We start from the raw sequence: 25,120 nt of genomic DNA on the forward strand, positions 1-25,120 counted from the left end.
GGGAGGGAGGAAGGAAGGAAGGAAGGAAGGAAGGAAGGAAGGAAGGAAGGAAGGAAGGAAGGAAGGAAGGAAGGAAGGAAGGAAGGAAGGAAGGAAGGAAGGAAGGAAGGAAGGAAGGAAAGAAGGAAAGAAGGAAAGAAGGAAAGAAGGAAAGAAGGAAAGAAGGAAAGAAGGAAAGAAAGAAAGAAAGAAAGAAAGAAAGAAAGAAAGAAAGAAAGAAAGAAAGAAAGAAAGAAAGAAAGAAAGAAAGAAAGAAAGAAAGAAAGAAAGAAAGAAAGAAAGAAAGAAAGAAAGAAAGAAAGAAAGAAAGAAAGAAAGAAAGAAAGAAAGAAAGGAGACGGAACCCTAGTCTTCCTATTTGTAAGTCCAACCCTCTATCCACTATTCTGTGATGTCTCTCTAATCACACTTCTAGCACCAAAAAACTTGTATGGAGAATGTTCTGCAAACCTCAAAGTATTATCAAAAGGTGAGTTCTCTTTATTCTTGGGGCCAACACAGGTTTTACTGCTCTGTTTTTAAGATCTGGAGATTTTCATTTGGTCAACAACCTCCAGATGGGACATGATAGAGGAGCCAAGTTAGAATCAAAATGCTCTTGGCTTCTGATGCTGACTCTGACCCTCAGTGGCTCGGTGACCTTGAACAAGTCACTTAGTCTGAGCCTCTGTTTCCTTGTAAAATCAGGGGCATTAGATGAGATAACCTCTAAGGTCCAACTGAGCTCTAAAAAAAATCCCAAGACTTAATAGGTCATGGACCAAACACATGGCTGATGTATTTTGGGGACAAGATGCTCAAGTGACAGTAAAACTGCCAACGTGGACCCCTGGCATAGAAGGGGAGAGGTCCTGCCAGTCCCACCTCACCTAAGAGCTTCACTGCTCTCACTCCCACCAGCACCAGTGGGACTTCTGACCATCCTCTCTCTTCCATGATTTTTATTCCATTGGAGACGCCCTATTAATGACTGAGATGGCCACTCCCCTGTAAAGAGAGGGCCCTCTCATGAGGAGACCCTGCTAGGTCCCTGATTGTCCTGCTTTCCTTGGCCACCCTGGCCCCTTACCTTCCAGGGTCAAAACCTCCTTTTATGGGAAATAGAAAGGGAAAACATTGGCCCTGATTTAATGCCATAACTCCTGAGTAACTAGGCAAGGCAGCTCATGGTATCATGGTCTCAGTTTCTAAATGTGTATAAAATGAAATGATGGGTTCTATTTTCTAAGATTCCCTCTATCTCCTATTCTCACTATTCCAAGATTGCTTTCAGTTCTGACATTCTCTGTTCTAAGGGCCCTTCCAGCTCCAACTTTGTGGGCTCTAAAGTTCCTCCCAGTTCTGGCTTCCCATGTTCTAATGGGCTTCCAGCTCTGACTTTCTGGGTTCCAAAGTTCCTCCCAGTTCTGGCTTTCCATGTTCTAAAGGGATTTCAGCCCTGACATTCTGGGTTCCAAGTTTCCTCCCAGTTCTGGCTTTCCATGTTCTAAGGGGATTTCAGCTCTGACATTCTGGATTCTAACATTCCTCCAAGTTCTGGCTTTCCATGTTCTAACGGGCTTTCAGCTCCAACTTTGTGGGCTCTAAAGTTCCTCCCAGTTCTGGCTTTCCATGTTCTAACGGGCTTTCAGCTCCAACTTTGTGGGCTCTAAAGTTCCTCCCAGCTCTGGCTTTCCATGTTCTAAAGGACTTTAAGTTCTGATATTCTGGGTTCTAAAGTTCCTCTCAGTTCTGGCTTTCCATGTTCTAAGGGGCTTTCAGCTCCAACTTTGTGGGCTCTACAGTTCCTCCCAGTTCTGGCTTTCCATGTTCTAACAGGCTTTCAGCTCCAACTTTGTGGGCTCTAAAGTTCCTCCCAGTTCTGGCTTTCCATGTTCTAACGGGCTTTCAGCTCCAACTTTGTGGGCTCTAAAGTTCCTCCCAGCTCTGGCTTTCCATGTTCTAAAGGACTTTAAGTTCTGATATTCTGGGTTCTAAAGTTCCTCTCAGTTCTGGCTTTCCATGTTCTAAGGGGCTTTCAGCTCCAACTTTGTGGGCTCTACAGTTCCTCCCAGTTCTGGCTTTCCATGTTCTAAGGGAATTTCAGCTCTGACTTTCTGGATTCCAAAGTTCCTCCCAGTTCTGACATTCTCTAGGTACAGTTGTTAGGTTTAGGGTCCCTCTTTCCAGACTTTCCAGATCTAACAGGAAACCTGTCATTGACCAACCCTACAGCCTTAGATGACTCAGTCCCTTCTCTGGCTTCACTTTTCTCCTTTAAAGGGAATGGGCCACAAGACATCAAAGTTCCCTACCAGCTCTCAGTCCTCTGAAAAGGACCTATGCCAGAAAAGAGCCCAGGCATTTCCCACCCCAAGCAGGGCCCACTGTGTTTGGTATTTCAGGACTGAGGAGTTCCCCAAAACGGAGTTGGGGGGTGAGGAGTGGGTGACAGATTCTGAAGGGAAGGAAGTTAAGTATAAGAGACAAAGGAAGTCCCCAGCCACATCTGGGGGAGAGGGGGGGTCTCAACCTCAAACAGGCTAATTTCTAGGGCTCTCAGGTTCTTCCTAGCAGATCTCCTGGACCCCCTTGTCACCCATTTTTGTCTATGGCTAATCTTCCCTTGACCAGACAACCAGCTCCCACTGGGCAGGGCCTGGGTCTTCTGGAGAGGCAGCTCATGGGAGGATGGCCAGACAAGAGTCATAGCTCTCAGAGTCCTTCTAGCCAACTCCTCTACTTTATACAGGAAGAAATTGAGGCCCACAGAGGCAGCTCCTACTCAATGTTACAGGAAGTATATTTGAACTCAATTCCTCTGACCATGGAACTAACTAGTCATCATTGCAGAAATAGATCTAGATCAAAAGGGGAGAGCTGAGATAGATAAGATTTCTAAATATATTTATAGATTAAAAACTCCTTTAGGCTAAAGGACCAAAGTCCTAACACTGGAAGAAAGCTTAGAAGCCATCTAGTCCAATCCCTTCATCTTACAGATGAGGGTACTGAGGCCCAGAGAGAAAAAGAAGGTCATCTTCCCATCATCACCACTCATTTTCATCCCACTCCCATTTCTATAGCTCTTTACAATGGATAAGAGCCCTTGATTCACAATAACCTTGTAAAGACAACAAAGATCATTAAGCCCATTTAATAGATAGGAAAACTGAAGCTCAGAAACATTAAATGATTTTCCCAAGGCCAACCAGCTAGTAAGTACTAGACTCAAATCTCTTTCCAGCTCCAAGTCTGGGCATCTTGTTCTCCTGGGGGGTATCATAGTGGTGGCAATAGCATCAGAAAACAAAGCTGCTGCCATGGACAAATGGAGGCTTTCTTCCCTTTCTCCACTTTCTCCAAAGGAGTAATGCCTTAAACTTCAAGACATTTAACCGAGAGGCCGGACCTCTAAGGGATGGGTCCATCCACCATTGGGAAGTTATCCCATAGGGTATAAACAAATGTCACCCCTGAGACAAAGAAGAAAGACCTGTGGACACCACTGTGCTCTCTCCTACTTTGTTCCTGAGGAAGCTGTCCTAGACCTCCATCCCTACACCTATATTTACTCCACAGGGAATCATGGGGTCCCAGATTTATAGCTGGAAGGGACCTTAAAAGCCATCTAATCCAACACTCTCATTTTACAGGCAAGCAAACTAAAGCTCATAAAGAAGCCCAAAGTCACACAGGCACAAGGACTAACACAATGGCAGGATTTGAACTGCTGGCCCCTGAATTCCAAATCTAGCACTCTATCATACTGTTGGCCCCTCATGTAAGTAAAAGAATCATTCCAGGGAGGATAGAGCCAATAGGAGGGAAAGCCCTGGTCCTGGAGTCAAGGGATATGGGTGAAAATTCCATCTCTAACCTTGACAACTTGTAAGACTGTGGGCAACTCACAACCTCCTTGGGCCTCATTTTTTTCAGCTTAAAATAAGTTGCATGGAGCAGATAGGTGGTCACAAGTATACAGAGCATCAGGCCTGGAGTCAGGAGGATCTGGGTTCAAATCTGAATGAAAATGCTTATTAGCTGGACAACCCTGAGCAAGTCATTTAACCCTGTTTGCCTAGCCCTTACCATTCTGTCTTAAGTGTTGTTGGTTCAGAGGATTGAAAGCCAGGTCTAGAGCCAAAAGGTCTGGGGTTCAAATCTGGCTTTAGACACTTCCTAGCTAGAAAAGTCATTTAATCTCCATTGCCTAGCCCTAACCACATTTCCACTCTTCTGCCTTGGAACCAATACACCATATTGATTCAAAAACAGAAGGTAAGAGTTAGAGAGAGAGAGAGAGAGAGAGAGAGAGAGAGAGAGAGGCGCTAGACTAGGTAGATGGCTCCTGAGGTGCCTTCTCAGTAGTAGAGCTATAATCCTATGTTCTGAGTTCAAATCTCAGCTCTCCCCTTGGCTAACAGTATGGCTTTGGAGGAATATCTTCTCTGGGTTTCAGCTTGCTCTTCAGTGATGGCTGAGGTTTGAGAGATGAGCCATCTCTAAGCCTCAGATCCTAAGCAATAGGTAGGAAGGGTTAGCTCGGCATTCAAGACACACCCTGGGCAGTCAAGAAATCTTTTATCGCATCCCACAGCTTGAAAATGTTTAGCCATGCAATATTGGCCTAAACTATGGAAATGAATCTCTGGGAGCCTCCGTTTCCTCATCTATGACCTGGACTATAAGATGCCTGAGCTCTCTTCCAGTTCAGGAAGCTGAGATGGGGCCAAAGTCAAGACCCTTTCATTCATTCTTCAACATGAGACACTGGGGAGTCCCACTTGCCCAAACCAGGGCAAGAGCATGGGGTCCCTTGGGGGTTACTGGCCACTGAAGGCTTTGGGCTTTTGCTATGATATATGCAGTTTGACTTGCCACAAAACAAACTCCTAAGGGTGATGAGGAGAGGGATTTTCTGGCACTTAAAAGTTTTGTCCTCTGCATACATATATTTTCTATATTTCTATATACTATATGATTGAAAATCTGTTACCCTAAAAAAAGAACTACATATCCCAAGAGCCCACTGACTTCCTGTCATTATGTACTTCCTATAGACAGAGGATAAAGGGCGTGGGCTTTGGAGGCTCCCTCTCTCTGATGTAGAATCAACATTGATGGTGGTCAGTGGAGTTAACTAAAAAATGGCTAACCAACTATGGGCATGTGGTTATTCCTTGATTTCTAAAGATCATTAATAAATCTCTTAAAATATGTTATTATTGAGATTTAATTTTAACTTTTATAATACACCCACATGTATACACAGACAGACATATTTATAAAAAGTCACAAGAAAAAGCATCCATCATTATACACCTCTCTGGATGACATCAGGCAGTTGATTATCTAACCTTCCCATAAACTTGGCTTTGGTCCCACCTCCCAAGCCCTGAAACAAATGAGAAAGCTTTCCAGAGGGCAGAGAAACAGATTCATATGGGGAAAAGGCAGCTAGTTGGTCCAGTGGATAGAGAGCTGGGCTTGTAGTTCAAATCTAGCCTCAGACAGTTCCTAGCTGGGTGACTCCGAGGAAGTCACTTCACCTCTGCCTGCCTCAGTCATTCATCTATAAAATTGGGAATAATGTCAGTTACCCTCTCAGGGGTTGCCGTGCAGATAAAACTGGGATAGAATTTATAAAACAGTTGGCAACTATAAAATATTATAAAAATGTCAGCTACGATTAAATGTCCAAAGACCAGCAAAGGGCTAAGGATGGATGGGGAAGGGGACAATACCTTACAATCGTATTTCTGCTTCAGGTCCTGCATGTCTCTCCCCCCAACTCTTAAAGCCAAGATGTCCCTCTTAGTCCTGGCGTATCTCTCCTTTAGCCTAGACAGATCTGGAGAAAGCTGGAGCCCCCAAAGCAGTCAGGCAGGCAGGCAGGCAGGCGAGCAGGCGGGCGGGCAGAAGGAAAGCAGGCGGAAGGAGCAGGCAGGAGAGGAAGGACACAAAAATACAAACAAGAGGGAAGAGAAAAGAAATTCAGGTAAAGCAGCAGACGAGAGACCAGGAAATATTAGAGGGACCAGGTCTGGGGGACCTGGAGACAATTAGAGCCTCTCTCTCAGAGAAGGCTGGGGCAATCCACCTACAGCAGTCAGGAGTTGGGGAACCCATGGGTCAGGAATCCACTGGGGCCGTGGGGATAGAGCTGACTCTACCTCCCTCAGGGTGATGAGGGGAAGACATGGGAATGGCCATGCCAGGGAAAGCCTTGTACTCCATAGGTCTTATACTCCATAAATAGTTGCTGAGTGGAAGAGATAAGTGAAGGAATACATGAATAAATGCAGTGAATGGGTAGATGAATGAATGAATACATGATGAAAATATGGAGTCAATAACTGATGAATGGCCATGCAAGAATGGATAGAAGGAATGAAGGAATAAATGAATATATGAACAAATGAAAGAAGTGAATGAAAATATGAATAGAGTCAATGAATGAAGAATGAGTATATGAAGAGATGGGTGGGTGGATGGAAGGGTGGATAGATGAATAGATAAGAGAATGAATGAATAAATGAAAAAAGTAAAGCATCTCATAAGGTGGGAAGCATAAAAACTCCCAGAAATCTTGAAGTCATTGAAGTAAAAATGCTATTTGGATTTTCTTTCTGTATTATTTAGAGAGAAGGTTTCTACAACAAAATTAAAGTCCCCTCTGCCTCCTTAGGTCTCATGACCATTCTGAGATGTCAGAACGAGAAATGAGAGGCGATCTCTAAGGTTCTTCCTAGCTCCGACCTTCTATGTTCTAAAGGCCCTCCCAGTTCTTTTTTATTTCCTGGGTCTAGTTACTAATCTCAGAATCCTAAAAGGACCCGAGTCCCAAGTTTGATCCCAACTCATGAGCTAATTTGGTCCCCGTTTCTTGGGCACAAGACTTATTAATAAATTCCTATGATTGGGCAGCTAAGTGGCTCAGGGGATAGAGAGCTAAGCCTAGAGATCCTGGGTTCAAATCTGACCTCAAACACTCTGGGGAAGTCACTTAACCCCCATTGCCTAGACTTTACCACTTTTCTACCTTGGAACCAATACACAGTATTGATTCTAAGATGGAAGGAAAGGGTTTTAATTTAAAAATATACATATATATATATATGTATATATCCTTCTACTAAAATAGGAATCATGTCAACAGGTATTTTAAGTATCCAGGCCCATTGGGGTGAGGGGGAGCCAAACTATATGCCAGATGCTGTACTAAGACCAGGAAAGGTTAAAGAAAAAAAATGGCGCCTGCCCTTGAGGAGACAGCAAGCAGACAACTATGCCCAAACAAGATATAGGCAGTTTAAACCGGAGATAATCTCCTAGGGAAGACCCTCCTATTAAGGAAGGCTGGAACAGAACGTTGGGACTTTAGCTGGGATCTAAAGGAAGCCAGGAAGCAGAGATGGGGAGGGGGGCAGTGAAATGAGCCAAGGACTGAGTCCACCTCAATTCCAGATTCCACCTAGCCCTGATCTCTATTGGTTTGCTGGGATTGGATTCTTCAGAGATGAGTTTGTCCCTTGGCTGCCTGTTGATCTTCTTGTACCTGGAATTCCATGAGAAAGGACTGTACTGGAATGGCTCTCACCTCACAGAATTTGCAGAGGGGAGACTAGTCACCGGTTCTCATGGCACTGGCTGCCCAGGGCACTGGCCCCTTCTATCTCCAAATGATAGCGGGGTCCCCGGCACACAGGAGAGAGAGCAAATAGCCCAGCTCTGTTCCCCACTGAAGTGCCTCTGGCCCCCGAGGGCTCCAGGCCCCCATTTCTGCTTTTATTTTTTTAAATAAGGACTCTAGCATGGCAGGACCAGAGAGCTGGGAGCGTCCATGAAGGAGGCAGACTAGCCTCCCTAGGAAATTTAAGTGACTTGCTTAAGGACATACAGAGCAGGCAAGGTGGTACAGGGAGTAGGGAGATGAGTTGGACCAATCTCCCCAGTGACATCTTTCTATAAAGCAGGATGCACAACAGATAGCCAAGCAGGACACAGGGGTCAAGGCATGCAGCAGCTCCCCCAGGCAAGCTCATTTCATGCAGCCAGGGATCTCAAAGCACCAAATGGCAGTGCCCCCCTTATGTAAACTATCCCTAGCCTCCTAGGAGGCTGCTTTTCCAGTGAGAAGACAAGAGACATTCCAAGACTGGAGAAACAGATCAGGGTTGCAAGGAGGGAATAAATAGGGCAAGGGGCACTCAGTTTACCAACTAAGAAAAAGATTCCAAATCCCACCCACCCCACATGACCAAGTGAGGGAATACAGGACCTTGGTCATTTGGGCACCCATCAGGTCCTTATTGCTAAAAGGCTGAAATGACAAAGAGACCCGTACATTTCAAATCCAACATCTTCATGCCAATTCTTTGACTAGAAAAGAGGATGGTCACCTCCATGGAGGAAGCAGGGAGGGAATGGACCAGGTGAAAGCTATAGAGAAGGCCTGGCAGGAAGCTGTTCCTTCCTGGACCCAGGGGTCCCCCATCCCTCTCTGCCCCCTTTCTGAAGGTCCTGATCCCCTGGCAACCCTGGCCTGGGGAAGAGGCCTAGAAGGGGGCTAAGAATCAAGAGTAGTCATGAGCTCCAAGCAGAAGGACCACCATGACACTGCCTTAAAAAAAAAGGGCAAAAAAAGAAAGAAATGGGCAGCTCCCCTTCGAGACTCAGAACAGCCATGTCCACTGGCCTCTGAATATCCATTTCTGACACTCATCCCCTCTCAATTCAATTTCCCATCTCCTCCCTCCTAGCTTATCAACTCAAAATCAAAACTCCTCTCCCGAGGCAACTAGAAGGCACAGTGGATGAACACCAAGTCTGGAATCAGGAAGACCTGGGTTCAAGTCTGGGCTCAGATACTTTCTAGCTGTGTGATCCTGAATAAGTCCCTTAACCCCATTTGCCTAGCCTTTGCCCTTCTGTCTTAAGAGTTGTTACTATGACAGGAAAAAAAACTCATCTCCATCAGGAGCCCTCTTGAATGAGCCCATCCGCTTATCATCCTGGCGTTGTTTCTCCTCCCCTCCTTGCCAATCCCAGCAGTAATGTGGCTATTAAATTTTGGTTTGAGAACATAGTGAAATCCTAGCATGGACTCTCCTCCTCTCTAATGACCTCCCTGGCTTCCTTTAAGCCCAAACTAAAATCCCATCTTCTACAGGAAGCCCTCCCCACCCCCTCTTAATTCTAGTGCCTTCCCTCTGTTAATCATTTCCTATTTATCCCTTTTTTTATTTATTGCTTTGTTTATATTTGCTTGTATATTGGTCTCCCCACCCTCAGCAGACTGGAAGGGTTTGTCTTTTGTCTCTATTTGTATCCCCAGAGCTTAGCATAGTGCCTAACATTGAATATATTCTTAATAACAAATTATATTATGTATTTATATTTTCATATTTGTATATTATATATTAAATTATTATAATCCAATTATTGGATGACTTGTATGGACTGGGACAAGTAAGTCACTGTCTCCCTCCAAGCCTCAGTTCTTCTTCTTCAACATATGGGTATCAAGCCAGATGGCTTCTGTGGTCCCAGCTCTAAATCCTATCCCTGCTTCTTCTTGAGACACTCTAAGAATCTTGAGGGCAAAGACCAAGGGTGTCAACTTGAAGCCAAGCAGACTTGGGTTCAAATCCTGCCTCTTTCACTACGTGGCCATGGACTAGATGTGTCAAATCTCTGGAATTGGGTTTATTTACCTGCAAAATGGAGATAATAATACCTATAGGACCCACCTCCCAAGGCTGTTGTGAGGCTCACATGAGATCAGGCATTTTATTAAATAAGGGCAGATAAGTGGCATCAGAGTGCATAGAGTGTTGGTATGGAGTTAAGATTCATCTTCCTAAGTTCAAATCCAACCTCAGATACTTACAAGCTATGTGACCTTGGGCAAGTCACTTCACCCTGTTTGCCTCAGTTTCCTCATCTGTCAAATGAGCTAAAGAAAGAAATGGCCAACCACTCAATTATTTTTGCAAAGAAAACTCCAATTGGGGCTACAAAGAATTGGACACGACTGATAATGGGGGAACAACAAATTTTACAAAAAATGCTTTGCAAGCCTTTATTATTGCTGCTCTGGCAGAACTCTGTTTCTGCAGAGTACCCTTAGAGTCCTGAGTTCAGTTCCAGTCATTACAATTCAGGAAGGACAGGAAAGACAAGTCTAAGTGTGTCCAGAGATGGGCAACAGGAACCTGAGAGACAACAGTAGAAGAGGATCCTTGGAAGAACCTGGGAGGAAGTCTGAATTTTGGCCGGGGGATGGAGAGGTGGCACAGATATGGCCACTGTTTTAAAGGATTTAAAGGACTGCCATTGGGCAAAGGGATTCGGGTTCTTTGGCTTATTTCCAGAAAGCAGAACAAGGAGCAATGGGAGAACAAAATGGGACAGTGGAAAAGGCATCGAATCCAAAAGTCAGATGACCTAAATTCAGATCGTACTCGTGCCATTTACTGGATCATTTACTACATCTAGGATAAGTCCCTCAATATCTCTGCATTTTTCCTCATCTGTAAAATAATGGGACTGGAAAAGATGGCTTCCAAGTCTTTTGGACAAGAGATACAATGCCAGACAAGACTGCTGGTACCCAAGGACTTGAGTTCAAATCTTGCCTCTTAAAGATTCCATTTCCTCATCTATAAATTTAATTCCCTGGTCTCTAAAGTCCCCTCCAATTATACAGCTGCTGAGGATACACTCTCTAACAATCTTTTCCATCTCTGATATCCTGTGGGTATAAGGGCTGATCTTTGTTGTTCTTCAGTCATTTCAGTTGTATTCACTTCATGGCCCCATTTGGGGTTTTCTTGGCTGAGATCCTGGAGTGGTTTGCCATTTCCTTCTCCAGCTCATTTTACAGATGAGGAAACTGAGGCACACAGGGTGAACTGACTTGCCCAGGGTCACACAAGTTTGCCATTTTCTTCTTTGGTTCATTCGACAGATAAGGAAACCAAGGTAAACAAGGTTGTGATTTGCCCATTATTACACAGTTTTTCATTTCCTCCTCCAGATCATTTAACAGATGAGGAAACTGAAGCAAATAGGGTTAAAGTGACTTGCCCAGTATTACATATAAAGTTTTCCATTTCCTCCTCCAGCTCATTGAACAGATAAGGAAACAGAGGCACAAAGTTAAGTGATTTATTCAATATTACACAAATGGTTTTCCATTTCCTTCTCCAGATCATTTGACGGGTGAGGAAACTGAGGCACAAAGGGTTAAGTGACTAGCTCTGAGTCACACAGCAAGTAAATATCTGAAGCTGGATATAAACTCAAGTCTTTCTGACTCCAGGCCTCCTTGAACCACTGTGCTACCTACTGCCCAACAGGACTGACCTAATAGAGGGTTAGGGGCATCACCTGGAGAGCATTGATCTCACTGCACATCTCTTACCATATTCTAGTAATAATTAATATGTTGGGGACTGAATGCCATGGGTTCAGGGAAATCATTCTCTAGGGGAATAACTGTACCTTTAGCCATCTTCTAATGCCAAATATGTGTTATTGGGGACTAGAAGCAGTTGGTTTAAGGAGGGGGTCAGCAGGGGAACAATGGAAAGCAAACCCCAGGGTCCCCATTGATGCTTGCCCTACCTGGCCCACCATTTCAGGCAGGACCACCCATGCTTCTTCTTCCCTTCTCTCCTTACTTCCAGGGCTTCTTTCCAGCCACCTGGCAGCCTGGGAGCCTTGGGCATCCTCCCCTCCCCACCCACTCCAGCTTCCATGATTTCTGGAAGCACAATGGAGCCAATGCTGCCATTTTGCCTGGAAGGGAGGTGTTGATCAATTTCCCAGTGACTTCACTCACCATCCATGTCCCTTGGTCCCTCCCAGAACACCACTCCCCTCAGTTGTGTGCTTTCTCTTTATTTGAATTTAAGTCTCTTAAAGGCCAGGACTGTCTTTGCTTAGCCTAGAGTAAATCTTTCATCGATTTAAGGCCTTTTTAATTCATTCAATCATTCATTCATTCCTACAAAGTCCTGCTCCTTCTGGTCTGTTGCCCACCATTCCACTCACCCTACCTTGGGCTGGAAAGACACCCTGTGCTTGGTGGGCTCCACTTCTGGTTTAACTTCTTCCTCCCCAGAGTCTTCGCTGTAGCTCTCGAACTCACTGGAGCTCCAGCCTAGGTCTTCTGACTCCCTCGGACCTCCTTCTCGATGGACATTCTCATAAATCAGGCTCCTCTCCGACCCTGAAGACCAACAGAGGGTAAAAAGGGCTGAGCATGGCTGGAGAACCTAAGGGCTGAGAAATCTTGGACAGGGCACCTAAAACCAGGAATTTTCACAGATTATTCACTAGAACTGGAAGAATCGAGAGGCAGAAAGGCTCACAAAGTTTATCCAGTTTAGTCCGACCCCTTTATGGATGAGGAAATAGAGGACAAAAGAACCTGTGACCTATCCAAGGTAACAAAGATAGTATGAAAGATAGGAAGTGAACCTAGACTTTGAAGTTAATTCTCCTTTTACTGCTTCTAATTCTCCTCTCATTATATTTTACTTTTTACTTTAAAAAAAATGACCCTTACCTTCCCATTTTAGAACCAATACTGTTTATTGGTTCCAAGGCAGAAGAACAATAAGGGCTAGATAATGGGGGTTAAGTGACTAGTCCAGGGTCACACAGCTAGGAACTGTCTGAGGTCAGATTTGAACTAGGATCCTCCTGACTCTAGGCCAGGCACTCTATCCACCAAACTACCTAGCTGACCCCTAAATTGAATCTTTTTTTTTTTTTAAACCCTTACCTTCCATCTTAGAATCAATACTAATTCATCCTAAGGAAGCCTCAGTAGATTGAGAACCAAGCCTAGAGATGAGAAGTCCTGGGGTCCAAATCTGGCCCCAGATACTCCCTAGCTGTATTACCCTGGAAAAGTCATTAACCTCCCACTGCCTAACTCTTGCCCCTCTTCTGCTAAGGAATCAATGTACAGCATTAATTCTAAGATGGAAGATAAAGGATAAAAAAAAAACCCAACAGTTATTAACATAATTTTAAATTTTTTTTTTTTAATTTAAAACCCTTACCTTCTGTCTTGGAGTCAATACTGTGCATTGGCTCCAAGGCAGAAGAAGGGTAAGGGCTAGGCAATAGGGGTCAAGTGACTTGCCCAGGGTCACACAGCTGGGAAGTGTCTGAGGCCAGATTTGAACCTAGGACCTCCCATCTCTAGGCCTAGTTCTCAATCCACGGAGCTACCCAGCTGCCCCCTAAATTTATTTTTAAATTTTAAATTTTTTTCAAAATAAATTTTTAAAAAATAAAATGGTTATAATTTTCTATTTTACAAATAAACTATGCTTCAGGAAGAGGAAGCAAACTTCCCCCCACCCTGCCACCCCTTGGGTAATACAAGGGGCAAGCATTAGAGACCAGATATTCACTTGCTAGTCCCAAACTAACCCCTTTCCCCCAAATACACTCATTTATTCATTTCCAAATGAGGTCCCATTTATAAAGTCCTTGGCACACTGGAGGTACTACCTAAATGCTTATTAATAATAATAACATTATGATTATTATTCACTATTATTATCAGAAGAGTCCATCACGACTGAAACAATCAAATAACAAAACCAGCCCCCCAAAACCATTATTATCCTTTTCCTATAGCATTTAAGCAGCCACTCAGCCATAGGGATGTTCCCAGCAGAGGGAGCTCCTTCCCCAACATCCTCAAGCCCATTCTCTTCTCCAGGGTAGCAGGGAGTCTGGCTGAGCCCTACAATTCCTCCAGCCACTTCTTTTCCCTGCAAATTCCCATTAAGGTGGGAGCAGGGCAGAGAGAAGGAAGGCTCCAGAAGATAAAGACCCATAAACATTCATGAAAAAAAAAGAATGGGGCTCCCCCTTCCTGCCACTGTTCCCCCCTTGCCAACTGCCAACTCTAATGCCCTAGGACTTTTTTGAGAGCTAGAAGGGACCTTAGCAACTACATAAAATTGATGGCTTTTACAGTTAAGGAAACTGAGGCTCACAGAGGCCAAGGGATTTTCCCAAGATTTCCCAAGATGCGATAAGTGGATGGCAGAGCTGGAAAGGATCTTACTTAGAACCCAGGATATTAGAGGTTGGAGACCATTCAGTCCAAACCTTTACACATAAGGAAACTGATGTCCCGAGGAAGTAACACAAAAGCAAGACTAAAAATCAGGGCTCCTGACCACCACATATTCTTTCCACCATACATCCTTCAAGTCCCAGATAAAATCCTACCTTCTCTAGGGAGCCTCTCCTGTTGTTGCTGCTGTGTAGTCATTTCGGTCACGTCCAATTCTTCAGGACCCCATCTGAGTTTTCTCAGCAAAGAGATTGGAATGGTTTGCCATTTCCTTCTCCAGCTCATTTGACAGATGAGGAAACTGAGGCAAACAAGGCAAAGTGGCTTGCCCAAGGTGTCTGAGGCCAGATTTGAACTCAAGGAGATGAGTCTTCCTGACTCTCCTGTGAACTATGGGTGCTCCACTGGCCAAATTAGAGAGCTTTTTAAAAAAAAAAACAACTTACTTTAGGATCAGTCCTGTGTATGGAAGGCAGGAGAGTGGTAAGAGCTAAGCAGCTGGGGTTAAGTGACTTTCCCAGGGTGACCAGGTCCTCCAGTCTCCAAGTCTGGTTCTCTATCCACTGAGCCACCTAGCTGCCCTTTGTGAGCTCCTAATAAAAGTTCTTTGAGTACCTGGTGGATAGTCCCACTCCCCTCTCCAACTCTCCAAACAGAAACACCCTTCCCGACCTGCCACTCCCTGGGGATTCTTAAGCTCATTTTGCAGACAAGGGAAATGAACAAGGATTTATTAAGTACCTACTATGTGTCAGTTTCCTCCTTTATAAATGAAGTCCTTTGGATTCAGGAATTAGTTAAGTGCTGAGAGCAGAACCATCTGGAACATGGTTCTATGGCTGGTTCTGAGGCACAGCCCTGGACTTCAAGCAAGGGAGGAATGAGCTGAATTAGTATTCTGCTTCTAAAACCTCTGCTTATCAGATGTGTGACGGAGAGAAAGTCATTGCCCTTTTGTGGGTTAGTTTTGGACTAGCAAATGAATATCTGGTCTCTAATGCTTGCCCCTTGTGTAACCCAAGAGGTGGCAGGGTGGGGGGAAGTTTGCTTCCTCTCCCTGACACCTAGTTTGTTTATTTGTAAAATAGAAAATTATAAGAATTTTATTTTTTGTTGTTGTTGTTTTGAGGCATAGTTTCTTTATTTGTAATGGCAGCAGGGTGGTAAAGTGATAGAGCACCAAGTCTGGAATCCGGAAGACTCATCTTCCTGAGTTCATATCTGGCTTCAGACACTTCCTAGCTGTGTGACCGTGGCCAAGTCACTTCACTTCTGTTTGCCTCAGTTTCCTCATCTGTACAATGATCTGGAGAAGGAAATGGCCAACTGCTTCAGTCTCTTTGCCAAGAAAACCCCAAGTGGAGATACCAACAGTACCTACCTCCCAGGACTGCTATGAGTCTCAGATAAGATGATAATTCTATAAGTGCTTAGCCCAGTCACTACTTAAATGTTAGCTAACTATATAATCCCTGAAGTTCCTATAGGATCATTGTGTGGCCCAAATAATATAATGTCTGCTCTGCCCTTTGCCTGCCTTATTTCAGCATAGTAAAAAAGCTATGTAGTCTAGAAGCCCAGATCCTAGAGGAGGGAAGGAAGGATCAGAGTAGAGCATAAAAAGGAAACTTCTTGCTGTCATTATTTTGTCATTTAGTCATTTTCCAGCCATGTCTGACTCTTCATGACTCCATCTAGGGTTTTCTTGGCAGAGATACTGGAGTGGTTTATCATTTCCTTCTCCAGCTCATTGTATAGATGAGGAAACTGAGGCAAACAGGATAAAGTGACTTGCCCAGGGTCATACCAGTAGTCAGTGTCCAAGGCAAGTTTTGAACTCAGGAAGATGAGTCTTCTTGACTCCAGCCCAGCACTCTGTGCATGATGGTGCCAACTAACTGCCCTGTTATTCCATATGGCTCCCTATTTCATGATCTGTCTGTTGTCACATCAGGTACATCAGAAAGTAAGTTTATTTGCTTAGGAGCCTGGGACTTAAAGCTGGCATGGACCTTCTAGATCAGAGGGGTCAAAATCGAGGTTCACAGGATGCATGCCCTAAGTGGTGCCCAATACAGATTAAAATGCAATTAGGCAATGTTTGACAAAATTATTAAAATACAATTCAACATCATTATCATTAATTTGTGGTTTTCTCAAACAACATGGCAAGAGTCTGTCACTTCTCTGATTCCTGAGTCCAAATGACTTCATTTTATAAAGGGGGAAACTGAGGTCCTGAGAGGGGAAATGACCTGGCCAAGGTGACCTAGTTAGTAAGTAGAGAAGTGAGGATTCAAACCCTGGTCTTTCCCTCCAAGTTTACATCCATAGAGTTGAGAATTCAAGCTCTAGAGTTCAAAAGCACACAGTCCTGCTCTTTCCCTGGGAGTCCAGGATTCATCTCTAGAAACTTTCCAACAGAGAGAGTGGTGAGTGGAGCAGTGGGGAAAATAATCACCAGGGATATGAGGATGAGAAGAAGTATGATTTATTATCGAAATATATTAAAAGAACATATTATATAAATAAAATACCATTATTATTATCTATCACATGTATAGAATTCACTAAGCATTTTTTGTCTAGATCTATGATTTCATGGGCAGAAGGAATTTATTTGCATGAGATCCAGAAAGGCTTCCTGTAGAAGGAGGGAATCTTTGCTGGGACATGGAGGAAGCCAGGAGTCCCTTCTACAACTTCCAGGCTTGGGGGATCACTTGGAAGTGCTGGTGATAAAGGGATTTTCCTAGGATCACAGGGCCAGAGGCAGGACTCAGAATTCATCTCATCAAGACTCTGGGACTGGCCTTCTATCCATTCCTCCTCTTAGCTCTCTATGAAGCAATTTCCTTACAACAATCCAGTGAGCTGCCCAGGACAGGCACTCTCCCCTCCACCTCGAAGACAAAGAAGATCCCTTCCAGAGGAGGTGAAACATTATCTACTTTCCTGTCTCTGGCAAATGTCAGAGCTGGAGACTGAACCCTGGTCTCCCAAAGCCATCTGCACGTGTTCTTCTTAAGTAGAGAGGCTTGAAAAGGGCAGCTTAGAAATTGGGCTTCGAGGACCTTAGTGTTTGAGAACTGACCAACAGACCTTTGCATTTCTAAGGATCCCTTAGGGAAAAGAAGAGGTCCTGGGTTCAAATCTGACCTCAGACACTTCCCAGCTGTGTGACCCTGGGCAAGTCATTTAACCACCATTGCCTAGCCCTTATTGCTCTTCTGCCTTGGAACCAATACACAGTATTGATTCTAAGATGGAAGGAAACATTCCTGGACCTCAGGTGAGGAACCCCTGTTATAGGTCCTGAAAGGGCTGTCTTTTTCTTTTCTCCCTCATAGGAACAGAAAGGAAGTAATGTTGACTGACAGCAACCAAGACTTGACAGAAGAAGGTCTGGTTTGGAATCCCAGCTCTGCTACTTACTAACTGCATGAATCTAGGCAAGTTACTTCACCTGTGGCAGTTTCAGCTTTCTCTTCTGTGAAATGGACTTAGACTAGATGGACTAGATAGAAGCTTAGCTCATCTCTGACAATCGATATTCTGATGTTGTTACTATAGTTGACACAGCCTTCTAAGGTTCTTCTCGGTCTCTGTTCCAAGGGTCCACCTAGTCCTGATATTCTACTTCAAACATTCTCTGTTTTCCATGGACCCTCCCAGTTCTGACATTCTGGGCTTTAAGGTCCTTCCCTGACTCTGAAATTCTCTATTCTAAGATTCTCCTCACTCCCCCACCTCTGACATTCTGGGTTCTAAGGACCCTCCCAGCTCTGAAATTCTGTTCTAAGACCTTTCCCAGCTCTGAAATTCCCTAAGGCCCCTCCAGCTCTGACATTCCCTATTCTAAGACCCTTCCCAGCTCTGAAATTCCCTGTTCTAAGACCCTTTCCAGCTCTGAAATTCTGTTCTAAGACTCCCCTGACCTCTGACATTCTGTGCTCTAAGGTCTCTCCCAGATCTGACATTCTGTGTTCTAAGGTCTCTCCCAACTCTGACATTCTGGGTTCTAAACTCCCTCCCAGCTCTGGCATTCTCTGTTCTAAGGTCCCTCCCAGTTCTGGCATTCTCTGTTCTAAGGTCTCTCCCAGCTCTGACCTTCTCTGTTCTAAGGTCTCTCCTAGCTCTGACAGTCTCTGTTCTAAGGTCCCTCCCAGTTCTGGCATTCTCTGTTCTAAGGTCTCTCCCAGCTCTGACCTTCTCTGTTCTAAGGTCTCTCCTAGCTCTGACATTGTCTGTTCTAAGGTCTTTCCCAGCTCTGACATTCTCTATTCTAAGGTCTCTCCCAGCTCTGACATTCTGTGTTCTAAGGTCTCCCCCAGCTCTGACATTCTGGGTTCTAAGGTCCCTCCAGCTCTGACATTCTCCATTCAAAGGGTTCTTCCATCCAGCTCTGACATTCTCTGTTCCAAGCTCCCTCCCAGCTCTGACATTTCCTGTTCTAAGGTCTCTCCCAGCTCTGACATTTCCTGTTCTAAGGTCTCTCCCAGCTCTGACATTTCCTGTTCTAAGGTCTCTCCCAGCTCTGACATTCCCTGTTCTAAGGTCTCTCCCAGCTCTGATATTCTCTGTTCTAAGCTCTCTCCCAGCTCTGACATTCTCTGTTCTAAGGTCTCTCCCAGCTCTGACATTCTGGGTTCTAAGGTCTCTCCCAGCTCTGACATTCCCTGTTCTAAGGTCTCTCCCAGCTCTGACATTCCCTGTTCTAAGCTCCCTGCCAGCTCTGACATTCTGGGTTCTAAAGTAACATACAACCCATTGCCACATAAAGCTAACAACAGCACCTACCTGCTCAGGGATGCTGAGGGAAACAGAAATCCTGTTTGTAAAGGAAGAGACCCTTAATAATAAAGGCCGGCTGTAATCATCATTATTATTAAGGTCCCTTCAAGCTCTACCAATCTCTGAATCTAGGTCAGATGACTGAACTGGAAGTCGTTTTTAAAAGCCTCAGGATGTGAGCAGAGAAGGTGAAGGAGCAGGAACAGAAGCAGGAGCAGGAAAGCCCTCCCAAAGCAACCCGTTCCTCCATCCCCAAAAGAATCACAGAGGGCCATACCGTGCTGGTGAGAGTCCAGATTCTCGCAGGGCACGTCATCATAAATCACATCTTCCTCCAGGATGGGGAAAGTGAAACGGTCAACTGGAGGATGAAGAGAGAAGGCGTAAAGGGAGAGAGACAGACAGCCAGAGACAGTGAAGGAGGAAGGTCAACTCGGGACCAACTGTGGCCCAGGGCTGGGGAGGAGCCCTTCAGGCTGACATCAGGACTGCAGCAGCTGCCAGCTCCCACTTTGCTAGAAGCCTCAGCTGCACCCTAAGGTTCCCTCCTGGTACCCTGACATCCGAGTCATCAGGAAGCCCTGAAGGATGCAGGAGAAAAGGTACAGGGTGGGGGAGAGGAGGGGATGAGAGAGAAGGGACTCACTCGAAGAGCTCTGAGCCAAATCTCCTCTTCTCTCACCACCATCTCTTCTGCAGTCAGGCGGGTATCAGCCAGCAAAGCCCCACCCTCCTTCCTTTCAGAGATCTGTGCCCAGCCAGAGCGGCAGTGCCATAGAGCTCTGGGTCTCCCAACATGCCCAGCAAAGAGGAAGGCTCTGGTACCACTTGGGTGGAAATGGCTAAAGATGACCCAGATAGAGCCAGCCCAGCCTCCCAGAGCAACACTGCAGAGGTGGAATCTTCTCCCCAACCATAAGGTAAGTTGGGCTTCCTTTAGTACAACAATGTTCAACCCATCTCTTAACCCAACAGTCTTAGATGGTTCAGCTTGCCCATCCCCCAGATCTCCCATCCATGGACAAGATGGTCCATTCTATGGGCTGCCAGTCCATCAAGATGCAAACAGAAATAGAGAACTAGCTGTGCTCCAGAGCCTATGTCATTACCCTCTAGTCTATGGTTCTAGGGGTCTACAGTGCTTGGGTTCTGTAATTCTATGGTACAATGGCCAAATGGCCCGAAGGTTCTAGGGCCCAACATTCATAAAAGCCGAAAGCTCAACGGTCTATGGCTCTTTGGCTCTGTGGTCCCATGACCCTATGACATTGGGGTCCTCTGATTTCTTGGCTCTGGACTCTATTTTGAGCCAAAGTCTCTGAAAGTGATCACCTTGTGTCTCACGAAGGGTGACCCCCAACAACTTTTACAAGTACCCTTCCTGGAAGTCATACAGACCCCTGTCCCTAGAGCTAGAACCCTAACTTTTTTCCCATTAGCTCAGGGACAGAATCAGGCAGCCCCATTCTTTCCCAGAGAAAACCATTCATACCCTTCAAGTCTCTCCCACCCTCCAATACCAAGGACACCCTACCTCGGCGAGAGCTCTTCCGCTTCCAGCTGGAACGCCGTACCCCGGCTCCCATGGGTTCCCCATTGCTCACCACAGCCGGGATCCTGCAGGGGGAGAGATACCATAAGACTAAGGAGGGCAAAAAATAGCCTGAACCAAGGAACCAGGACCATAGGGGCACAACTCTGGCAGAGATGGCAGAACCAGGTCACTATCCAAGCAAGGAATAGAAATCAGGGAACATCAGGGAACCTGGGGGGGGGGGGGGGCAACTGGGTGGCTCAGTGGATTGAGAGCCAAGTCTAGAGATGGGAGGTCCTGGGTTCAAATATGGCCTCAGACACTTCCCAGCTGTGTGACCCTGGGCAAGTCACTTCACTCCCATTGCCTAGCCTTTACCACTCTTCTGCCTTGGAGCCAATACACAGTATTGACTCCAAGATGGAAGGGGAGGGTTTAAAAAAATAAATAAAAAATAAATAAGGAAACCTGAATCCAGGCCCAATAAGGCCAGGAACTCATAATGTAACCTTGAGCAAGTTTCACTTCACTTCTGGGGCCTCATTCTCTTCATCTGTAATATGGGAATAATATTGCCTGCCTGCCTCACAGGGTTGTGAGTATACTATAACAATCCACATGAAAATGCTTTAGAAAATGTAGAGTGGATGGACACAGAGGGCCCTGTTATCCTCCTTGGCTGTACTGTGGGCCAACTCAACATTCACTATTCATTCATTTGACAAATCTTTGTTTTGCATCTATTAAAGGCAATGGGTCAACACAGAGGATGGCCACAGCCTTTGTGAAGGATTTAGGAAAGGCCATTGGATGAGGAGGCATTGGTTGGGTCCCAGCCTACTCCAGCAAAACATGGCACCCACAATGGTGAAAAGTAACAAAAAGGTCTTCCTATAACGTACTGGGGGAGACGTATAGGAAAAATGAGGTAGGGCACCCAACCCCAAGGAGCATATAAAGAAATAGATGAACAGGTACATAACAGGTAGTGTTGAGCTTGAAGTCTAAAGACTCAAATTCAAATCCTGCCTCAGATACTTCATCCTGTGATCCCTGGGGCAAGTCACTTAACCACTACGTGACTCAGTTTCCTCTGTAAATGGAGATAATAATAGTACTTACTTCCCAAGGTTGTCGTCAGATAAAACAAGATCATCATTGAGCAATTAGGAGATGTTCATTAGAACATGATTAATTATGATACACAAGAACATTATAAGATAATAACTCTAAACCACTTTGCAAGTGAAAGAGCTAGCTAGCCATGAATAATGAGAAGGCTATTATATTAGCTACTGTGCATTAGGCACTGAGGATACAAATACAAGAGAACTATCCTCCAGGAGGAGGCTGCACTTAGATGGGTGTTGGGGCTAAGGATGGCAAGTGGAACCACTGGGCAGTGCACTGGCTGACCCTTTCCCAGTAGCAATGGTGGCTCAAAGCCTTCAGTAGGAAGCTTCTTCCAGATTCCTCTTCCCTACCCCAGATTCTAGGAGCCTCCTGTCAACATGGAATCTAGAAGCCCCCAAACTTGTAGCCTAGAGTTAATGACCCCCAGTTTACTTGGCTTAAAGGTGAAAGCCCCACGTTTGGTCTGGTCACCTGAGAGTTTCTCCTGGAGGGAAAGTCTCAGACTAACAACCGACCTTAAAGTAGTTTAAGTGGGGATGGCTAATCCCATCAGGTGTTAAGTATCTCTTTTGTCCCAATGGTTTCTCCCCTTAAACAAAAGTCCTTTACCAAGATGGCCCAACCCTTGGCTGGATCTTTCTCTTTTGTGTCCACAGTAAAGCATCAGCCCTTCACTGTTATTCCTGTCTGGAACTCCTCATTTTCTTTTGTTACCATTATAAAGTCAATCAACTGTCCCTCCCATCCTTAGTCTCCAAGTTCCCCTAAAAAGGTATTTAAGCTTCCCAACTATTTTTTTTTTAACCCTCACCTTCCATCTTGGAGTTAATACTGTGTATTGGCTCCAAGGCAGAAGAGTGGTAAGGGTTAGGCAATGGGAGTTAAGTGACTTGCCCAGGATCACACAGCTGGGAAGTGGCTGAGACCAGATTAGAACCCAGGACCCTCCCATCTCTAAGCCTGACTCTCAATCCACTGAGCCACCCAGCTTCCCCCTAAGCTTCCCAACTTTAATGGCTTCTTGAAGTCATCATCTAACATGACATCACTCTCAGGGATAATGTCCCCAGAATCCAGGGTATAAACCCTGTTAAAGTTGTGGTGCCAGACTGAGTAAAGGACCAATATTCCTGATTAAATACTTGGATTTTCTGACTATTTAATAGTACTGTGTTTTTTTACAGTTTAACACTCCCCTCAAAAAATCCCTTCTATTTATCTTTCTTTCATTTTGTAAAATGATACGTGTACTGTCAAAAGTAAACTGTCAATTCACAAAGAAACTCCCTTTAACAATATATGATAAGATGGAAAATCCTTGAGATCAGAGACTGCCATTTTTTTTCTCCTTGTATTCCCAGTGCTTAGCACATAGATGTTATGGTTCTGAAGTTTTCAGTCATGTCCAACTCATCATAACCCTATTTGGGGTTTTCTTGGCAAAGATACCAGAGTGATTTGTCATTTTCTTCTCCCGCTTATTTTACAGATGGGGAAACTGAGGCAAGTGGGGTTAAGTGATTTGTCCAGAGTCCAGTACATATCTGAGGCTGGATATAAAGTTAAGCTTTCCTGACTCAAAGCCTGGCACTCTATCTATCCACTGTGCCCCCCTAATAAATGATAGCTGAATGACTGTTTGATGGAGTGATTATTATTCCCTGAGCATGATTAAGAGAAGGAAAACAGAAGTCAAGGGGGGTACAAAGGCAGTGGGAGGATGCCTTTACTGGGGAGGCACCAGCTTCCCTCCTAGGGTATGGTGAGATAGACTCCAATTTGGACATTCCCCCAAAACAGAAAAACACAGACTTGGATGGGTGAGATGTTCTGAGACAGGCAAGTTTCCTCTCACTTTCCCATCACTCAGGAGAGCTCAGCACCTAATCAAATAAAATAAATACATAGTCTATAAAGGGAAAGAGTCTGATTTAATTGATAGAGGGGAAAACCAGGCATCAGGAAAGGCTAGATTGAAATCTTGCCCTCTTACAGGCTCAAAAAGACCTCAAGCAAGTGACAAACTCTCAGAGCCTCAGGAAGTCCTCTAGGACCTGGCTTCTAAGTGACATAGAGTTTGGGGTGCGAGGAGGCTTTCTGAAGACTTCCCACAGGAGCAAATGACTTAAGCACATATCCTATCATCTTCACTCAAGTCAGCTATAACATCCTCTTAATAATAAATCACATTTCTATAGCACTTAAAGGCTTAGCAACCCCCTTTCTGAAAAGGATCCTATGAGGCAGGTGGAACAAGTATTGTTGTCCCTATCTTAAAACAACAGTAATAATAACTCCTGTTTCTATAATGCTTTGTTGTTGTTATTTTTCAGTCACATCCAACTCTTCATGACCCCACCTGGGGTTTTCTTGGCAAAGATACTGGAATGGTTGACCATTTCTTTACCGATAAGGAAACCGAAATAAACAGGGTTAAGTGACTTGCCCAGAGTCACACCACTACTGAGTGTCTGAGGTTAGATTTTATCTCGGGAAGATGAGTTCCTGACTTTGGACCTTGCACTCTATCCACTGATTTGATTATAAAAATACTGTCTTTACAAGAATCCACCAAAGTAAGTTCATTTTACAGATGAATAAACTGAGGCTTGAAGAGGTTAAATGACCTCTCTCTAGACCTGCTTCCTTGTTCTGTAAAATAAGATTGGACAAGATGACCTTTACTGACTGTCTTTGACTCACCCATCTTCACTCAGAGAAGAAGTATCTGGCCCATACTTCTGACTTTCTGGACTTTAACACCAAGCTCACTACATCTATCTACACCCTCCTATCCGCTCCATCGTTTCAGCTCCCTTTTTGATGTTGTCTTCTCCCCACTGGAATGTAAGCTCCCTCCTAGGGCAAGAATGTGGAATTAGAAAATCTTGTACCCTTGAACTACATCTCCCAGCATCCCTTTCCTCTTTATTCCCAAGTTTGCCTTTGTTTACATGATGTAACTCCCCTCTAGCTCTCTCTTTTTCTCTAGCTTTTTCTCTTCCTTTTTGCTTCAAGTTATTATTAACAACTCTTATTAAATATAATACTTTGGGGTAATTTTTATTATAATAATTTGATAATTATAAAATAATTATTAAAATATTTTATATTATAAATTATAAAAATAAATATAAAATAATAACTTTATATTAATTTTTAATCTTACAAGGACTCTCTTTTTGCTAGTATTTATAATTTCCACAGCTTAGCACATAATAATAGATCCTTGATGGAAGTCCATTGCCTAGCCTAGCTGAGATTGGAATCCAAGTCATAGGATTTGGGGATTTAAATTTGGAAGGGACCTAAGAGATGGAACCAAGGGAAGACAACCAGCATTTATTAATTGCCTAGGGTTCTGGTCCAATTAGATCAAACCCCAAGTCCAATTCTCTAATGACTTACCCACAATCACACAGTTATTAAGTGTGTGTGGGGTCAGTATCTGAACCCAGGTTTCCTAACTCCAAATCTCCTGTTAATTGTATTATATCACCCTGGGCTTTGATGGGGAAAGTCATGCAGCCTGGGGTTAAATGCTGAGAGTCCTTTCCTAGCTC

The 25,120-nt window shown here is 44.5% G+C and overlaps 1 protein-coding gene across 1 annotated transcript in view; it reads right to left on the minus strand.

The window, feature by feature from the left end:
- The window catches only part of ARHGEF10L (Rho guanine nucleotide exchange factor 10 like), a 177,411-nt gene that overhangs the window by 117,389 nt on the left and 34,902 nt on the right, over nucleotides 1-25,120 (minus strand). The window contains exons 3-6 of the mRNA XM_056826195.1: nucleotides 20,424-20,506; nucleotides 19,167-19,250; nucleotides 12,048-12,220; nucleotides 5,560-5,843 (exon numbers count right to left, since the gene is read on the minus strand). Of these exons, the coding sequence (XP_056682173.1) occupies nucleotides 5,560-5,843; nucleotides 12,048-12,220; nucleotides 19,167-19,250; nucleotides 20,424-20,506 (624 nt within the window). The remainder of the gene's footprint in view (nucleotides 1-5,559; nucleotides 5,844-12,047; nucleotides 12,221-19,166; nucleotides 19,251-20,423; nucleotides 20,507-25,120) is intronic.

The sequence above is a fragment of the Monodelphis domestica genome, chromosome 4, assembly GCF_027887165.1.
Source record: "Monodelphis domestica isolate mMonDom1 chromosome 4, mMonDom1.pri, whole genome shotgun sequence".
In the NCBI taxonomy this organism is placed as follows: Eukaryota; Metazoa; Chordata; class Mammalia; order Didelphimorphia; family Didelphidae; genus Monodelphis; species Monodelphis domestica.